Source organism: Triturus cristatus, chromosome 4_2 (assembly GCF_964204655.1).
Source record: "Triturus cristatus chromosome 4_2, aTriCri1.1, whole genome shotgun sequence".
In the NCBI taxonomy this organism is placed as follows: domain Eukaryota; kingdom Metazoa; phylum Chordata; class Amphibia; order Caudata; family Salamandridae; genus Triturus; species Triturus cristatus.
In genome coordinates this window covers 143,710,843-143,728,481 of record NC_140586.1, presented here as the reverse complement: position 1 = coordinate 143,728,481, position 17,639 = coordinate 143,710,843, and the positions used below count along the sequence as shown (strand labels likewise).

The 17,639-nt window shown below is 46.5% G+C and overlaps 1 protein-coding gene across 1 annotated transcript; it reads right to left on the bottom strand.

Moving 5' to 3' along the window:
• Window positions 1-7,786: 7,786 nt before the first annotated feature.
• Window positions 7,787-16,752, bottom strand: LOC146833181 (keratin, type II cytoskeletal 6A-like). Its single transcript, XM_085600837.1, has 9 exons — window positions 16,243-16,752; window positions 15,801-16,018; window positions 14,547-14,607; window positions 14,288-14,383; window positions 12,136-12,300; window positions 11,545-11,670; window positions 10,763-10,983; window positions 9,698-9,732; window positions 7,787-8,921 (listed from the first exon to the last, which is right to left on the bottom strand). The coding sequence occupies exons 1-9, from the start codon at window positions 16,654-16,656 to the stop codon at window positions 8,722-8,724; spliced, it is 1,536 nt and encodes a 511-aa protein (XP_085456963.1). The 5' UTR covers window positions 16,657-16,752; the 3' UTR covers window positions 7,787-8,721.
• Window positions 16,753-17,639: the final 887 nt, after the last annotated feature.

Here is a 17,639-nt window from a genome sequence, read left to right as displayed (position 1 = left end):
TTGTCAGGGCCGGACTGGCCGTAGTGGGCACCCGGCGTTTCCCCGGTGGGCCGCCAGGGTGGGGGCTGGTTTTGGATCCCTGGGAGCCCGTTTTTGTCACCGGAGGCCGGCAATATCGGCCCCCTGTAACAAAATCGTCCGGGGTGGTGCTGCCCGAGCAGTTTGCCAGGGCTGGTTTCGGCTCTCAGTCCGGCTTAGCAGGCACTGCACACTGGTAAACACAGTTCCCCTGGTGGGTGCACTCCTTATCCGCTTTCCAGACTTTCAGGTTGGTGGCGGCAGACACTTTGCACTATGTTGGACTCTCTCCATATGTTTATGCCTTCAAACCTTCAAACTGTTGTAAGGAGAAGAGTCTCGTAAGAAGGTGGAATAATAAGGCACTAATTACTTTGTGAGACATAAACTAATTAACATTTCTTATGCAAGACGTAATATGCACAAGTGAAAAGCTGCTCTTACACCTCTCTGCGCACACTACATTTAAGAGAGATATTTCTAAAGAGCTACCATATGCTCTGAGCAGGTCGAATGCTTTCTGTTTTTTTCCAGCTGCTGTAAATAATTTGGGACCATCTGCACTCTCTAGACTCGCCCTGATTTTCTCAGCAATACTTTTCAAACATCCAGTAATTGTGGTGTTTTTTTTATAGCGATTTCAGCCTTGGAACTTCCATTTTTATGTTTTCTTCACCATCGACCATCAAGAACACGTTTTCTGAAGCAATCTTTAATTTTAAACAATAATGCACCACGCACCGCAAACAATGTTTACAAATGTTTCACATCTTTTTCTGTTACGGTGTGAATCGGTGCCTTAAGTCTATTGTGAGACAAACCCTATGTCAGAACTCGATGTTTCTAAGACATAGTGGCGAATGGTGTCCTCCAATTCACCGCGCTTCCGGTGACTGCATCGTTTGTTGCACTAAGAAGTAAAATTCACGTTGGTTGCTTGGGCAGCAGAGTAAGTTTGTAGTGGACATGTTGATGGCTGTGCGCAGCGCTGGCTTTAGTACTGGTGGCGCCCTGTGCGACAATGTTTGTTGGCGCCCCCCCATGACCACCTTGCCATGGATTCCCTCGCTACCACCATTTGACAATGCTCACAAGTCTCCATAACCACTGTCTCTTGGATTCATTTAGTTTTATAGCGCCACTCATACTAATTTAAGGTGTCAGAACACTTTACATCACACATACCTTGCACCGAGACAATCATGCGTGTAGAAATCAGTTTATAGAATGTTACATAAGACAGTGTCCTACAAGGTGTAGGAGTCACATGTCATCCATACTGGTAGGCTGTATATTTTAAGAGCCATTTGTCTGGTAAAGCACAAATTCAGAATTTAAAATGTAACGCCATTGTTAGGGATTTTCTTTGATAATAAGAATTGATTCCTACCCAAATAAACCCTTCTTGCAATATAAGGATAAGGAAAGACTGGGCAAAAAACATGTAGCTGTAATATATTCCTTGCAGTTTGCTTTCAGGAAGCTTTTTGAGGACAGTTAATAGCTCATTACCTCCACGTCCCTCCCTCGCTTCCATTACTTACGCATTGAGGCACCCCTGCCTCACCAGACACCCATACCACCTGATTTATCACACGGGGACTATAAGTAGCCCCCTCAAGCCTCCTGTTTTCTTCTTGTCTCACCTGTTGACACGCGCATACCAACCACTGGCCGTTTGAGGTGCTGCGGTCTTCTTCTAATGGATTTCTTCGTTTGGATTCTTCGTGGGAGGTCCTCTCCCTCGTTGTTCTCTGCCTACGGGGCCAGGCGATGCTGGCCTGGGCAGCGCGATGCCTTTCCTCGCCGCGTCTGGAGTAGCGGTGCGCTCTTGACGGCGGAACGGGCAGGGTCCAGCTGACGGAGTCACCGGTCCTGTGTGGCTGGGGCTGTCTTTACGGGTTGGAGGCTGGAAGGGGAAGCGGCAGTGGTGGGGACAGCAGGGATCCTCGGCTGGCTGTTTCTGGTCCTGATTACAGTAAGGGCCTCTTGTGAGGCCGTTTTTTATCCTTTATTGTGGGTTTGCTGCTTGGATTATGTTCTTTAATCCGCTTTGCCTCATTTCTGTACCTCCCTGTTATTCAGCTCCCTGTTTAAATCTTCTACTCGGTCCATGGCTCTGCTGTGCTTCTGGTGAAGTTGTTTCGTTCTGGCGAAGCGTACTTCCGGACGCAGTCTTCAGGGGTACTGGACATGTTTGAGGCTGCTGTGGCTCGCGTTCCGTGAGCCAGGGTCCTTGCTAAGTGGTAGTCTTCTCGTTCGGCGGTGGGTCAGGTGGACTAGCTCTCTGAGGGCTCTTCTTCCTCGGGAGCTGCCAGGCCTTCAACCTCTTCCGGGCAGTTTGTTCATCGGGAAGGGGTTCCTGCGATTCTCTGACCCTTTAGGGACTGCTTGGGGTTTTCATCTTTCTCTGCTCCTGAGGGGTCGAAGATGTATTTCCGCTGTGTGTTAGGCCCACCGTTCTCGCTATGCCCTTTCATGGAAGCAAGATCATGAGGGTTACGGCAATAACTGTACTCCCTAGTGGAGGGGGGGTCTCTCTTCTTCACTCTGTTATGGCTGGCATTTATTCGTCTTCTGCGGCGCAGTTGTTGTTGTCTGTCTTTGGATGGCTTGCCACTGTTATTCAAGGGGTGACGGACTGCTCAGGCTTGCTTGTCCACATGGTGCAGCAGGCCCTACTCCTGGCTGACGTCTCCTCGGATGTGCTTTGTTCTTCTGCCGTGGCTTCTGGTTCCTTGGTCCTGGCTCCTGGGTCCCTGTGGATGTGTGACTGGAAGGCAGATTCTTCGGTGGAGTCCTCTCTCCTTGAGATCCCATTTGTTGGCTTGATGCTTTTTGGTGTGCAGTTGGACTGTTGGATCACGGATGCCTTCGAGGACCGTGGGCTTGCTCTGCCTTGCCAGGGCAAGTCGTCGGCTTCTCTCTCTCTCCACTTCTGGATTCTGACTCTTTTCTCTGCTTCTTCTTCCAGGCTTCCCGGTGGTCCTTCAATCCTTTTCAGGTCGTTGGCGTACGTTCCTGTCCAAAAAGGCATCTGCCGTGGTGGGTCCCAAGGGTCTGTCGGTTGCCTTCACGCGGTTGTCCTGACAACGGCGGCGACGTGGCCTCTTGGCCTGTGGGTGTGAGGCTGTTGTTTTTCCTAGATGCTTGGTGGCTGGATGTGTGGGATCGCTGGGCGCTGAATATTGTCAGGAGAGGTTGTCCTATCAACTTTGTCGCTGTTACACAAAGTTGGGACTCCATACGTGTGCCTCTCCCTAGGTCCCCGGCAACGCGGAAGGCTATTCTGGAGGGGGTTCGGGATCTTCTGGCTCGGAAGGCATTCGTACTGGTCCCCCTTGGGAAGTGGGGTCAGGGTTGTTATTCCATTTTATTTCTGGTCCAGAACTTGTCAGGGTTTCCGGCCGGTTCTGGTCCTCAAGAGGGTGAATGGTTGGGTTCGGACCGTTCACTTCGAAATGGTGACTTGGCAGTCCATGCTTCCATTGGTGGGGACCTGGCCTTCATGGCGTCTTTCGCTCTGCAGGACGCCTATCTTCCTGTTCCAGTGGCTCGGGTGCATCAGAATTTTTGCAATTGGCGACTCACTCTTCCGGTTTGCGGTTTTGCCTTTCGGACTGAAGTCCGCTCTGCGGGTCTTCACCATGCTTCTGGCTCCATTGGTGGCCTTGGTCCCCGCCCGGGGGTTCTTCCTCCATCCTTGCCTGGACATTTGGTTGGTTCATGCTCCCTCATTCCAATTGGGTCACCCGGGGATGGTTCTGGCCGTTTTGAGGGGGCACGGCTTCCTTATCGATGTGGAGAAGTCGTTTCTTGTTCCTTCCCAAGATTGTCTCTTCACTGGGGCTCGGTTTCGGACAGATTTGGGGATGGTCACTCTACCCGAGGTTCGGGTGGTCTAGTTTCAATCTCGCATCCTGTCTCTTCTGTCCAGTCTGGTTTAGGTGGCGGCTCGTTGGCTCCGGGTGCAGGGGGGCGGTCTTTCTGGTTCCATGGGCCCAGTTTCATTTGCACACACTGTTGGCTAATGTTCTGGCACATTGGTCTCCCTGTTGCCTCCCCCTCTCTTCTCCGATTCCGGTGTCCCCTCAGTTCAGGATGGCTCTGTGTTGGTGGATGGTTCGGGATCATCTGCTGTGAGGGGTCTCTCTCTCTCTCTCCTCCGGCTCCCGTGGTGGTCACCAAGGATGCCAGCCTCTCGGGGTGGGGGGCCTGGCTGGGGATTCTTCAGACCTGGGGCTTCTGGTCAACCTCACAGGGCAGGAAGTCATCGATTTGGAGGCAGTTGGAGGCGGTCCGTTGGCTCTGTTGGCCATTTCTCGGTTTCTGCTGGGCTCCGTTGTTCTTGTCGGGACGGACAATGCCGCTGCCATGACTTACGTGCACTGGCGGGGGGGATCAGGTCCTCATCTCTGGCTCTGGTGGCGTTGCAGTTGTTCAGTTGGACGGAGTCTCATCTGGTGGTGCTCTCTGCTGTTCATTTTCGGGAGGTGTCCAATTCCCTGGCGGATGCTCTTGGCAGGACCATCCCGTCCTCTGTGGATTTGTGCCTCCATCAGGAGTTGTTTGTGGTACTGACGGTGCGATGGGGTGTTCCGGTGGTGGATCTCTTTGCATGTGTGGGCGATGCCAAGGTGGTCTGGTTTGTCTCCCGCAGTCGGGTGGGTTCGGCCTGGGTGGTGGATGCTTTCTCCTGCACTTGGCCTTGCGGGCTTCTGTATGCTTTTCCTCCCTTCCCCCTTCTTCTCCGCTTCCTTCTGAGGGTCCGATCCTTGGGGGCTCTGGTGGTTCTGGTGGCTCTGGCTTGGCCTCGTGCCTCCTGGTTTCCTCTCCTGGTGGAGATGGGGTCGGGGGTGGAGTCGTTGCTGCCTCTGTCTCCATCCCCTTTGTTATTCCCGGTGTTGCTGCGGGATGTTCTGGCCAGGATGCGCTTGACGGCCTGGTGGTTGGACGCTCGGGTCTGGTACGTAAAGGGGTTCCGGCTGGCATGACCTCTACTCTGCTGGCGGCTAGGCACCCGTCACCCGACAAGTCTTACCTGAGGCACTGGCGTTCTTTCAGTCGGTGGTGTCGTGACAAGGGTTTGGTCCCTGCTTCCTCTTCTTTGTTTGAGGTGATGCTGTTTCTCCGGGATGGTGCTGCCTTGGGCTTGCTGGTTTCTTCCCTTCGTTTGCAGTGAGGTGCGATTCAGGCGTTTCGAGGTCTTGGGACACTTTCTCGGATCCTGATGGGTTGGTTGATCGCCTTTTTGAGGGTTTGGGTTGTGTTCTTCCTACCCTTCGGTGGCTTTTTCCCACCTGGGATCTGTCTCTGGTCTTGGATGCTTTGATGTTCCATCCCTTTGAGCCCTTGCTTTCTGTGGCCCTGCACCTTTTATCCTTCATGACCTTCTTTTGGTGGCCATTTCCTCTGCTTGCCGCCTGGGTGAGCTGGGTGCTCTCTCTTCCAAACTCCCTTTTTATCGGGTTTTTGAGGTCAGGATCTTTTTGAGACCAGTACTTTCCTTTCGTCCTAAGGTGGTTTCCCGGTTCCGTGGGGATCGGGAGTTGGTCCTTCCTTCCTTTTTGTTTTGATTCCCCGTCATCAGAGTCTGGGTTGCGGCTGCACTCTCTGGATGTTCGGAGGGCTCTCCTGGTCTATTTGAAGCGGGTCGCTCCTTTCCGTCTCTCTGATTTGCTTTTTGTTACTTTTGGGCCTATGTGTCGGGGTTTGCGTCCTTCGACTCCTTCTTTGAGTCGTTGGGTTCGGTCTCTGATTTCTTTGGCGTGCACGGTGGTGGGGCACCTTTCTCCTTTGGGGGTACAGGGTTGCTCCACTCGGTCCATGGCGGCGTCCTGTGCGAAGGTCCAAGGGGCTTCCGTTTCTGAGTTTTGCCGGGCTGCCACCTGGGCTTTGCCGTTGTCCTTTGCCTCTCGTTACTGGATTGCCCGGGAGCTTGACCGTGCTGATGTTTTTGGGTACAAGGTTCTTTCCGCTATGGTTCCTGTATAGTGGTTTTCCTTGTTGTCTGTGTTTCTTTTGATAAGCCTGTTTTTGCATACCTTCTTTGGTTGTCCTGTTTGGCTTTGTACATCTCAATGCGTAAGGAATGGAAGCGAGGGAGGGATGAGGAGGTAATGTCTCAATTACTTACCGGTAATTGCATTAACTGAGTCCTACTCCCTCGCTTCCATTCCTTACATCCCTCCCTCCCTCCCTGGTAGTCAAGGCCAACCTTTTGGTATGGTTTCGGTCTATGTGGTATTACAGGAAGTTTGAGGGGGGTGGGGGCTACTTATAGTCCCTGTGTGATAAATAATGTGGTATGGGTGTCTGGTGAGGCAGGGATGCCTCAATGCGTAAGTAATGGAAGCGAGGGAGTAGGACTCAGAGCAATGCAATTACTGGTAAGTAATTGAGACACTGCTCTATATTAGGATTTTAACTTTAAAACTGCAAGTACCAAAAGGATCACTCTGACAAAAGCAATAACCCATTGACCTATTCAAAGTGTATGCACTTTGTGATCTCCATGGGACCCGTTCTTTGCATCAGGCAAATTAGCCTTCTGCTCTATGATGAGTCAAAACGTCCTCTACCAGACAAGGCTCCGGTCTCTCCCCACAAAGAAAATTAATCACTGGAGGTATCGTGACATTTTTATTGATGCTTGAACATTGCTGGGACAAGGAATGTAGCATCTGGTGCTTTTAAAACACTAAAATAGAGCCCCCACCCCAAGTCAGCACCCAGTGCAGTGGCACCGATCGCACCGCCCAAGAGCTGGCCCTGGCTGTGCGTGTGGAAATGTTTGCACACTGCCTTGTACCACACCCCTACTGTATACACAAAAACAGATTCTACCCTCCCTTACCCCCGGTCGCGTCCAAAGTGCAGACTATCAGCACTGGGAGAGAAGTATGCTAGACATTTTTACAGAAAAATGATTCCTAAACTTGAGACATTCAGATAAGGGCTGGGTGTGGTGATTCGCCATTCCTGCCCAAAACACTGTAGTTTCTTGAAAGCTATATGATGCTTTTTTGTGTCAACTAGAGTCTGTTGAAGGCTGTGTGCATTCTGTGTGAGATTGTCTTAGACTCTTATGTACTACAATGTGTTATCACTGGTTGTTTGCACTTCACACAGTGTGAGTATGCCACTTTTGCTGCAGCCATGATAAGATTTAAATGGCTCAAACTGAGAATTGAAGAGAGAATAATGGGTGACAAGAGAAAACTTATCAAGATTGGTGCATATGTTAAGGAGCGCTTCAGTGGGAACAGTTGTGAAATAGCTTTGTCCTATTCCTTCAGAACCGTATTATGCCACAGTGTTGTGAACTTTAGCAAAAGCATACCATGCCTCCATAGGTAGGTGTTATAAATGAACGACTCAGTAACAGACCTTAACTACACCCCTTTCGCTCAGGAGGAGGCTGGTGGAAAGTGTGGCCGTATCTCCAACACCTTTGGCTCCGTCAGGTAAACTCTTTTCTTAGTAGTTATCGAACAAGCTGGTAAAAGTGTGGACTTTTGAGGGGTGCCTTATTTTGGATATTCATTGATCTATTTGAAGTGCTTGTATTCCACCTTTCCCATACTCATTGTCAACAAGTCAATGTATTATACTGCTGGTGGTGGTGTTGGCCCCCTACGAGAAGGACTAAGTTACATTTCTTATAAGTTTGCTTTATCAGTGCATCACAGATTCTGCTACTTTCCAATTGCTGCTTTTGCCCTATTAGCGAAACCAAGAGTTGAAACACAAAGACTAAAAACACAGGTTGAATTTGACAAGCAGTTTAATAAGAGACACAAGAGAGTTGGGAGCTCCCAGCCCTGAGCACCGACAACCAGCAATACCAGGAAGTTTCTATGCACATAGGACACCAGGGAGCCCACCGGTCTGGTACACTCAGAAATTGAAGTTACACAAGTGTTACATGTAGGAATCATGAACCGTTGTCTAAATGTAGATTGTGGGGATGAAGTGCATATCCTATAAATTCATATTATTAGAAAGAAAATAACAAAGTTTAACAGAATTTTAAGGTCTATCACTCAAGAAGAGAGGACCAGATCTTTCTTCCGTCTTTGGCACTTTACACCCCACGGAAGGCAAATCAATTATATATTTTGGCCTTTGGTTTCTTTGTCAATGGACAATCCTAAAAATTCTTCCTAAGTGGCTGTTAAATGGGTCCTTTCACCACTATGATCTTGACATACAGCAGGTAGAGCAACAGGTGAGCACAAGATTCCCTGGTGTAAAGAGTGCGAAGACGCTCAAGGAAAGACAGAAGTGCAGCAATAACTAATTCTGTGGCATAGAGCCTAAAGGCATCATGGCTCCACCAGCAAAGGGAAATGTAAGAATAACAGCTCAGGGATGGAAGGGTTAGCCCACTGCAATCCCCCCCTCTCCTTCCCTCAAATACCACTTGGCAGTTTCTCAACATAAAGATTATCTCCACTTCTGACCCCCAGGTGAGGTGTTAAGTCAGTAGGAATGTATATCTGCTTGGTGGACTAGCTTGTGTAAATACTTTGCATGACCGTGGGATAACACAGATACTGGCAGCTTGAGGTCTGCAAGTAAAGTCTTTTTTGATGAGGGAGATATGGAAGAGAGGTGGGCTGGATGGACTCCAGGGGATCAGTGCTGCAGTCAGACGGCAGGAAAGCTCTTCTTTCACGTGGGGTCTGGCAACCTTCTGACTTAATAAAACTTCTTCTTGGAGGTCGAGGTTGTTGAGGCCACGGCCACTGAGCTATGACTCTGCTTGCTGTATCCACCGGCTCCTTGTCCATGGCTTTGTCCACCGGCTCCTTGTCCATGGCTTTGTTCACCGGCTCCTTGTCCATAGCTTTGTCCACTGGTACCCCCTGGAGTGGGATTGTGAGCACTGCTGACTACCGCTGTAGTGAAAAACAAGTCACAGTTAACCGTCTGAAATTAACTCCTCTATTAAAAGAGAACAACATCTTGAGAGCGCTGGCTTTATTTCATATCTACAAATTTGGGGGCATATTATCAAGGACGGCGTTAAAATTAACGCCGCTTTAGCAGTAGGAAACTGCCGCTAAAGCGGCAATAATGGGCTTGATAATATGCCGCAGGGAATTCCAATAGAAGCCCATTTTGACACCAGAACATGGACTTCTATTGGAATTCTGAAGGGCATATTATCAAGCCCATTTTCGCCGCTTTAGCGGCAGTTCCGTACCGCTAAAGCGGCGATAATTTTAACGCCATCCTTGATAATATGCCCCTAAATGCCTACGCTCCTCTGGCACTTGCACAATCGACTGTCACAACTTTAGGGATAAAGGCTCCTTCCTAGACATTGGCTGCAGGTTAAAAACGGGGAATTAACAAATAGGATAACTTGATGCTGAGTCTGATCCTATATTCGAGATCCCTGGTATCGGTTCTAGAGAACATATCAATGCCTTGCTCAAACAATAAGTGAACACGATTTCTATACATAGAAAGATTTGCTATATGGGACACCATTGCACTGAAAGCAGAGCCATGGTCAAACGAAGCTGCTGAAGGGCAGGCGGATACAATTCCCCATCCAAGCTTCTTTCATCAGCTGGTGAGCTCTAGCATTTGCAACCATAACAAACATGACACAAGTTTAAGGATATGAATAGAGGTACAGGTGCAAACAATAGTGAAATGCACTTACAGATGCTAACAGAATTTTGAATCTCGCCAGACATTCTGAAAAATAAAGAAAGTAGAGTTAGTTTAAGGGTACTGCAGCTCTAGTTTTTCTCACTTATAAGAAGATCACTCAGGAACAGCAAGCAGAAATAGTGTTCGACTATTGCTGTATTACGTCAGGCATACACACACCAATGCACAGAAATTAAGGCCATGGTTTCATATCTTCAGGTACCTATGCAAAAAGTTGCCATTCCTTTCTGTTTAGCACAAATGTGCACCATAATGCTTTCTCCTTCTCCTTTCACTCGGAAATGAATACTACTATTCACTCTAATTCTGAATTACCAAATACTGGCTGAAATTTACTTTTGGGACAAATACTATACATAATCTTGCATCGGAATGAAATCACTGTGACAATGTACTGTCTGTCCGCATCCCTTTTTCCTTTCATCTAAAGATTTGTCCACAAATTTACAATGGCTGTAGTGCTACTAAGGGCACTGATTGCCTCATAGACCAAATCTCGTTCTTCAGACATGGTGTAAAGCTTATTCATTGGAGGGTGTGGCCTAAAGGCTTCACTACTTTTGGATTAGACTGCCAAAGATTCTCTGGATTTATATTATTCTGTGAATATGACACCTTTTCGAAGACCGCCATTATAAGGACTGCATCATTACAATTGTGCCTCTGTGTAGCTGCTCCTTCCCTTATTACTGCATTCACTGGGCAGATGCTGGAAGGGCCCTCAATTTGAGTGCAGCATCAAGTGCAGAATAGAATGGTCTGGCTGTAGACCTAATCTTTGTTCATTGTATATGGGTCTGAAAATTATCAGAAGCGAGGGCGCACTGTACTGCACAGTCCGCTGCCTGATCACATTCCCTGCTGCCGGCTAGTCTGTATGCAAAGAATCATCAACTCTGTTATTTTGAAAATCCTACTAAAAAGGACAACAGTGGGAGGGTTTCACAAACCTGGTTCACACACTGAATTCCACATTAATGTGCAGTGGGTGCTTACATGGATTGGACTAGATTGTTTCTTTGCGTACCCGTGTGACTCCAATCTGTGCACTCACCTGCTCTCTTCGCACTCCAACAGGGACCTGTAGGTGGCAATTTCTACATCCAAGCCCATCTTGAGATTCATCAGCTCCTGGTACTCCTTCAGTTGGCGAGCCATCTCCTCCTTGGCCTTCTGTAGAGCGGCCTCAAGTCCACCCAGCTTTTGCCTGGCATCTTTCAGGGCAAGCTCTCCACGATCCTCTGCCTCTGCAATAGCACTTTGCAGACTTGCGATCTGTGAAACGGAAAACATAGCCATGGTGAGATGTGCTTAATGTCCTGAGAGATATCTGTTTTCAAGCTAAGCAATAGGAAAATCTTGTTCAAGTATTTAGAAACATCATTGCTCATGTAGTTAACTTATGGGCAATTTTGCACTTTTCATTGTATCTAACATGCCTAGGAAACTGACGGTTTGAGAAAAAAATCATTGACTTACTGTGATGCCCAATGCAATGCAATGCATGTTTAAGTGAAAAAAGAATTGTGTCTGAGCAGCTGAGATTGTAAGAACCAGTGCAACAGAGCAGAGAAAGTAATTAACCATGCGCTTATCACGTGAGAAGTGAAAGATGCGCATCTGAAGGGGTAGTCTACAGAAAGAAAGAAAAAATCAAAATGCTTCATGTCAGCTAAAAGAGAGATCTTGTGGTGTGTTTCAAAGGTTAGTAGAGATTTGTCGCTCTTTTATATTATCTTAATGAGAATTTCTCTTCAGAAAGTAGGTCTGCAGATGCCCAACCTGAAAATATGTGCATTAGAGGTAGACCAGTGTTTTTAAAATTCCATGCCATACCTGTTTTTTCACACTGTCAATTTCAACCTTCAGCCTCTGTATTTGCCGGGTCAGGTCTGAGATCTCGTTCTTGGTGTGTTTCAGACTATCACCATGTTGTCCAGCCACCTCCTTGAGCTTCTGGAACTAGAGGGTCATAAACAAGATGAAATTGGAATGAGCCAAAGGAAAACCTCACCTACTTCAAATTTTTGAAAGGAACCCAAGATCTCTAGATCTCCCCAAGTGCAGATTCGGAAACACCACAGGAAAATACAAGCTAAAAATTAAAAAGAGAAAAGTTGTACTACATCAGCTTGTAAGGTCTCCTCACTCTTTTTCAATTGACATGCTTCCTATGATCCATCCCACGGCTGAGATGTTTTAGGTAGTGTAAACATACATAACCTAGGTTTTGTGGCACATACTCCCAATATATAATTTCTCTCTACCCTCTACCTTTATCCTGTGTCAACTGAATGTCTCTTCTGCCTTGAAAGACAATGACAATTAATGAAGTGACATTTGTTCTCATTTAGGGAGCGTCCTAAATACTTGATCATTGGTCCACAGTGTAGGGTAAGCGTACTTTGTTATTTCCAGGTCTCATACCTTGTTTGCAAATTCACGCTCCGCTTCTTGTTTGCTCCTGTTCGCAATCTCTTCGTATTGAGTTTTGACTTCTGCCAGGAGGCCATTCAAGTCCAGCTGTCGGTTGTTATCCATTGAGAGGATGACCGACGTGTCTGACATATGTGATTGCAATTCGGCCATTTGCTGCAAATCAAATGAAGATGTCATTCCAACTCAATGTTTATTATGGTGTATGCTTCACCGTCTATGCCAGGATTTCTAGTACCACTGCACCCATCTATGTGTAATCCCATCTAACATTATACGTTCCCATTGAGCAACATAGACAACCTCAGCCATACTGCTAAACATCTGAGTTCAATTCACATCTAAATAAATAATGGTTCAAGCTGATATACAGCACAGGGATGTGTTCACAATGCCTGAAGCCACCAACTTGGTTCAGGTGGTAGTGGTATCCAAAACCAATTTCAGTGACAGAACGATACCGACAATTGGGGAATGTACTCTGCGTACAGCAATTCAGTACAGAAGTACTGTATAGTACAAAAGTACTGGGTCTAGAACTATCGACAGAAACATGATGAAGAAACATGGTGCAAAAGGCCCTGTGAGTGGAAGATCAGTATAGAAATGCATGGTTTCCTGCCATTGCATGCTCAGTACAGAAGTACTGGAGACAGGACTCCTGTGAATGGGAAATCTATCCAGGAGTACAGGTGAATGCATTCTTGTCACAGCAAGCTCAGTGCAGGGTTATGGTGACCAGGATTTGATTCGAGAGAACCTCAGTGCAGGAACACTGGAGCCCGGACTGTCGACAGAAACTCATTATAGGATTTTTGGGGCCAAGACTCCTGGGAACAAGAGCTCAGGACTTAGGAAGTACAGAAGTAGTGGATCCAAGATATCTGCACATAGAAGTTTGATACAGGTATACTGGAGCCAGGGTGTGCAATGGAGACACTCTACAGGAGTACTGCAGAGAGCATTCCTATTACGGGAAGAGCGATACAGCAATACTGGATGCAAGATGTGTAAGCTCAGTACACAAATGCTGTAGACATGATTCCTGGTACAGAAGCTCAGTACAGAAATACAGGAGGTAAGACTCCACTGAGTGCAAGCTCAATGTGATGTATATTTGTGGTTCCTCTCCTCTCCAGATGAAGCCTGCTAGATCTCCTTCAGTATTAGGTCCCACTCCCTGATACTTTTTAGAGTCATGTTCCTTGTTTTAAATGTTGTTATTGTTACTTCTACTGCTACATTGAATTGTTGTTCTATGCGTGCAGCGCCCACATAGTCCAGAGTGACTGAGCGCTGTAGATAACTCTCAAATAAATAAATAAACAAATACAAAGGTGACTGGATTCTTGTCACTGGAAATTGAGTACATTCCTATGGGAGCAGGACTTATGTCAACAAACCCTCAGCAGGTGAATACTGGAGCCAGGACTATTGTCTGAAGCGCAGTACAGCTGGGCTGAAACTAGAACACCTGCCGACAGAACAGCAGTACAGAAGTACTGGAATGCAGGAAATGGGCTCTTGTCACAGGAAGCTCGGTACAGGTTTATACAGCACAGGTTTATGGGAGTCAAATCTTCAGCCATTCGAAACTCAGTGCAGAAACACTGAAAGAGGAAACATTGTACTGGAAGCCAACTCCAGTCATTTGCGGCCCTGACTGAACTCTGCTCAGTGAAAATTCGGCACAGAAATGTGTATTCCAGAAATGTATATCTGATGTAGGGTAGCTATCTAGGCAACCTTAGTAGAGGAAAATGAGAACCAAAAAGAGACTAATTAGTGAGGCTTGGCTAGAATTACTGGAGCTTGCCCTCCTGCCAAAGGGAGTTCAGAGTAGGGATACAGAGCCTAGGACTCATGCCAAGAGTGTGGAAAAAGAAAGATGCTGCAACCTGGAACCCACCCAAAATAAAAGAAATAGAGCAATATGATGAAACCTAGAACTTCAACTGGTCGGAGCTCAGTCAGTAGTGATATTGTGCATTTAGAAACCCTGTCAATCTAAAATCAATACTCAAAGTGAGAGTTGCGACGTCTGTCAATCCAATCTCAGTCAGGAGTCTTGGCAATCTAGTATCTTGGTTGTGGGAGGTTAACCGCATATCTGAAGGTTGTAATGCAACATAAGAGAGCTTACCGCCTCATAGATGGACTCGAGGAATTGGATCTCTGAACTCAAGGAGTCCACCTTGGCCTCCAGATCCACCTTCTTCATGTAGGCCGCGTCCACATCCTGCGAAGGGAATATGAAAGGTTATTGTAAATGGTCTCTTCTCTTGGACTCTATTTCATGTTCCTCCAGGTTTATTATTATTTTGTCAGGCTTGTGCTCTGCATGCTTCTCTTCGTGTGCTTCGTAAGAAGCATACCCCATCACTTGTGCATGTATTGCTTACCTTCTTGAGCACCACAAAATTGTTCTCTGCCGTTGTTCGCTTGTTGATTTCAGTTTCGTACCTGTCGGGATGAGGAAGAGGGAGGTAAGTGGTAAAAACAGTAGCTAAGACTTGAAGATGGTCAGAGAGCGAAGCATGCCTACTTCCACGCCTGCATGATCTGTGGCACTAACTCTGTACCATGCTTGCCTCGGGCACTCTTGCAGAACACGCTGAAGCTCCTTCACTTACACAAGGTAGATGTTTTTTATATAAAAGTCCAATGTTTGAGTTTAAGAAGCAGGCAAGTAATATATTCATTGCTCTGCCTTTGCAAGGGCTCTAATTAAACCTTAGGTTCTATATACTGAAAGTCGTTTTAGTCTCCAGATACTGTTTCTTATTCCCAAAACAAGCCCAACCCCTAAATCCGTGAGCACGCTCCTATAATACAGCGTTGTGGCAAAGGTGGCTTTGAAGATGGGCTCAGGAGATACGATTTAAACAATCTGGACTATTTATAAAGATTAGATCGGGATGATCAGACTGTAAAATCTACACAGCATACAATGATTGTCTGACCGTAAAACCAACAGTATATGTAGAGAATATCTGGTAGACTCAAAAGTAACTAAATATTACAAACAGTGTGATGACTAGGTTTACTTTTCAGGTATGAAACAGACCGTCGTGAATGTCAGTGAAAGCACTTCCTGGAAGGCAGAATGTAACACCAAATAGCCAATAGCATGAGGTGAAGGAGTTACAGTCATCTAGATGCATCTAAAGCTCGCTTCATGCTCACTTTATGTATTGTTTAAACAATTGGTAGCAAAAAGTATTGGAGACAGCAGTGTTCTCAAACAAGACATAACAATGAGGGAGCTGTATAAATAAGGGCTATTCATGAGAAATGGCCAATTAAGGTTTGCAATTTGTATTAGAAATATAATATATATTGATCAGTAATTAAATGCTACAGTAAATATGTTGACATACCATCTAGGGTGACCAACCTGTGCCACAGTGAAGACATACGTTTTCTATTGTCCGTCTATCCCTGTCTCAGTCAAGAAGCGCCTCACCGCCTCACAGTATTGTACCACATGCGCCTACTGACTTGCTCACACACATTTTAACTTCTATTTGGAGATTGTTTTAAGTTCCTTGGTTTGTAAACATACAATAAATAGAAATAATGTTTATATAGGTCTCATTTACGTTTAATCGGTGACACTAGGTAGGGTCTCACTTGGCAAATGCTGTTTTACGTACTTTTTCTTGTAATCTTCCACCATATCCTGCATCTGCTTCAAGTCGCTATCCAAACGGACTTTGCTATTGACCAAATGATCTGCATTTCTTCTGAGGCCGTTGATGTAAGCCTCAAACATGGGTTCAATGATGTCCCTCTTGCTACCACTTTTTTCTTGCTGCTGCAAATAGCGCCATTTGGTCTCGAGCACCTGGTTCTGTTGTTCTAAGAATCGAACCTTAAGAAGAAGAAAAAGGCGATTTACTAATGTGATCGATACGAGTTACAGAACTGAAAAGGTGCATGAACCAACAGCAACTTGCATTCAGTGCTGTAAATAATATGTCCAGGGCTCTAAGATTATTTTAAGCGATGAAGTGAGAGGAATACAGCACTCTCCCATCAGTATGTCTACAAAGGGCTCAACATTTCAAAGATAGGGTATTAAAGTTGGGAGCTTACCTTGTCAATGAAGGAGGCAAATTTGTTGTTCAGGGACTTGATCTGCTCGCGCTCCTCTGTGCGCACCTTTGAGATGGAGGGGTCAATCTCTAGGTTGAGTGGTTCCAGGAGGCTTTGGTTGACAGTGACCTGCTGGATCCCACCAGGAGGGCACGTTGGGAATCCAAGATCCCCCCCTTTGGCAGCACCAGCACCAAAACCGAGCAGGTTGCCACGAATAGCATGGCTGCCTGTGGGGATGGAGATCCTTTTTTTCCCACCGAGGCTGTAGAGGCTTCTGCTGCCGACGCTAGCAGCTCCAGAGTGAGAAGCAGAGGAGTAGCTCATTTTCCCTGCACCACCTGCACCACCACCTCCAACAGAAGCGGCGCTATAGTTTTTCCCAACTCCACGAGAGGTCTGCCTCATGCTCATGATGGCTGATTTGTAAGGGATGTAGAGTGGAAAGAAACCTTAAGCAAGTGCAGGGACAGAGGAAAGACTGAAGGAGACTGAACCCCTCTGTTGTTAAGCCATAGACGCGGCCCTTTTATCTGTTTGAATTTCTGGGCTTGGTTGCATCAAAGCAAACCGGGTTAATTGAATGCAATCATGGGCTTGGCATCTCTGGCAGCGCCTATCCTACTCATTCATCTAAACGAATCACACCTATAGAATTAAAAAAAGACTTGCTCTACTAGCAGACTTCAATCTCCTACCTGTTATCATGCAATCACACTCTTGGTCAATAAGTTGATAAACATCATTTACAAAGTTGATTGTAATATTTCATTAGATGGGTGTATTTCTCATGAGTGAGAAGGCCCCATGCTTGGACCTGTTCATCTAGCTTTCTGATTCCCTAGGCAGTCAGTCCCTGTCGCTTAGCCTTCATTATGTGTCTGGGATGGAGAAAGAAGGGAAAAGAAAATCAGTGATTAGCACAGATGAAGGCTGTCTCTGTTTTACCTTCGAGGTGGTCCCCAGTCTGACCACAAAAAGGTCTTCAAAGTACATTTAGTGGGGCGAAATGGGCAAGGAATATGATCCAAAATCCCTGCTTAACATGAGGGGGGCATATAAAGAAGATGCGTTTATTGTCAGGATGCTCTATGTTTGGCTATTAGCTCATGCCTTAAATTAGAAATTTAAATGGGCAACAAATGAAACAAGGGCTGCCTTCTCAGTAAGAAGACCTACACCTGGCATGGTCTTATGTGCTTTCTATCCCAAGCTGACATCTGTCTTGTTATGGTGGGTTACAGAAGTAAGTAGAAAGTTTACATCGACATCAATGGGGACAAGATATATTATTCTGGCTAGCTCATGCACCTTTAGGACACACTGTTATTACTTCTATTGTGTTCAAATATATGACCTCACATGCATAGTCTTGGGGGTACCAACCTCTAGGTCTG

Coding starts and splice junctions, on each gene's coding strand:
- LOC146833181 (XM_085600837.1), bottom strand. CDS start 16,656: ATGAGCATGAGGCAGACCTCTCGTGGAGTTGGGAAAAACTATAGCGCC. Junction 10,984..11,544: donor TTGACAGTGTGAAAAAACAG/GTATGGCATGGA, acceptor TCCGTTTCACAG/ATCGCAAGTCTGCAAAGTGC. Junction 8,922..9,697: donor TCAAAATTCTGTTAGCATCT/GTAAGTGCATTT, acceptor TTTTCACTACAG/CGGTAGTCAGCAGTGCTCAC.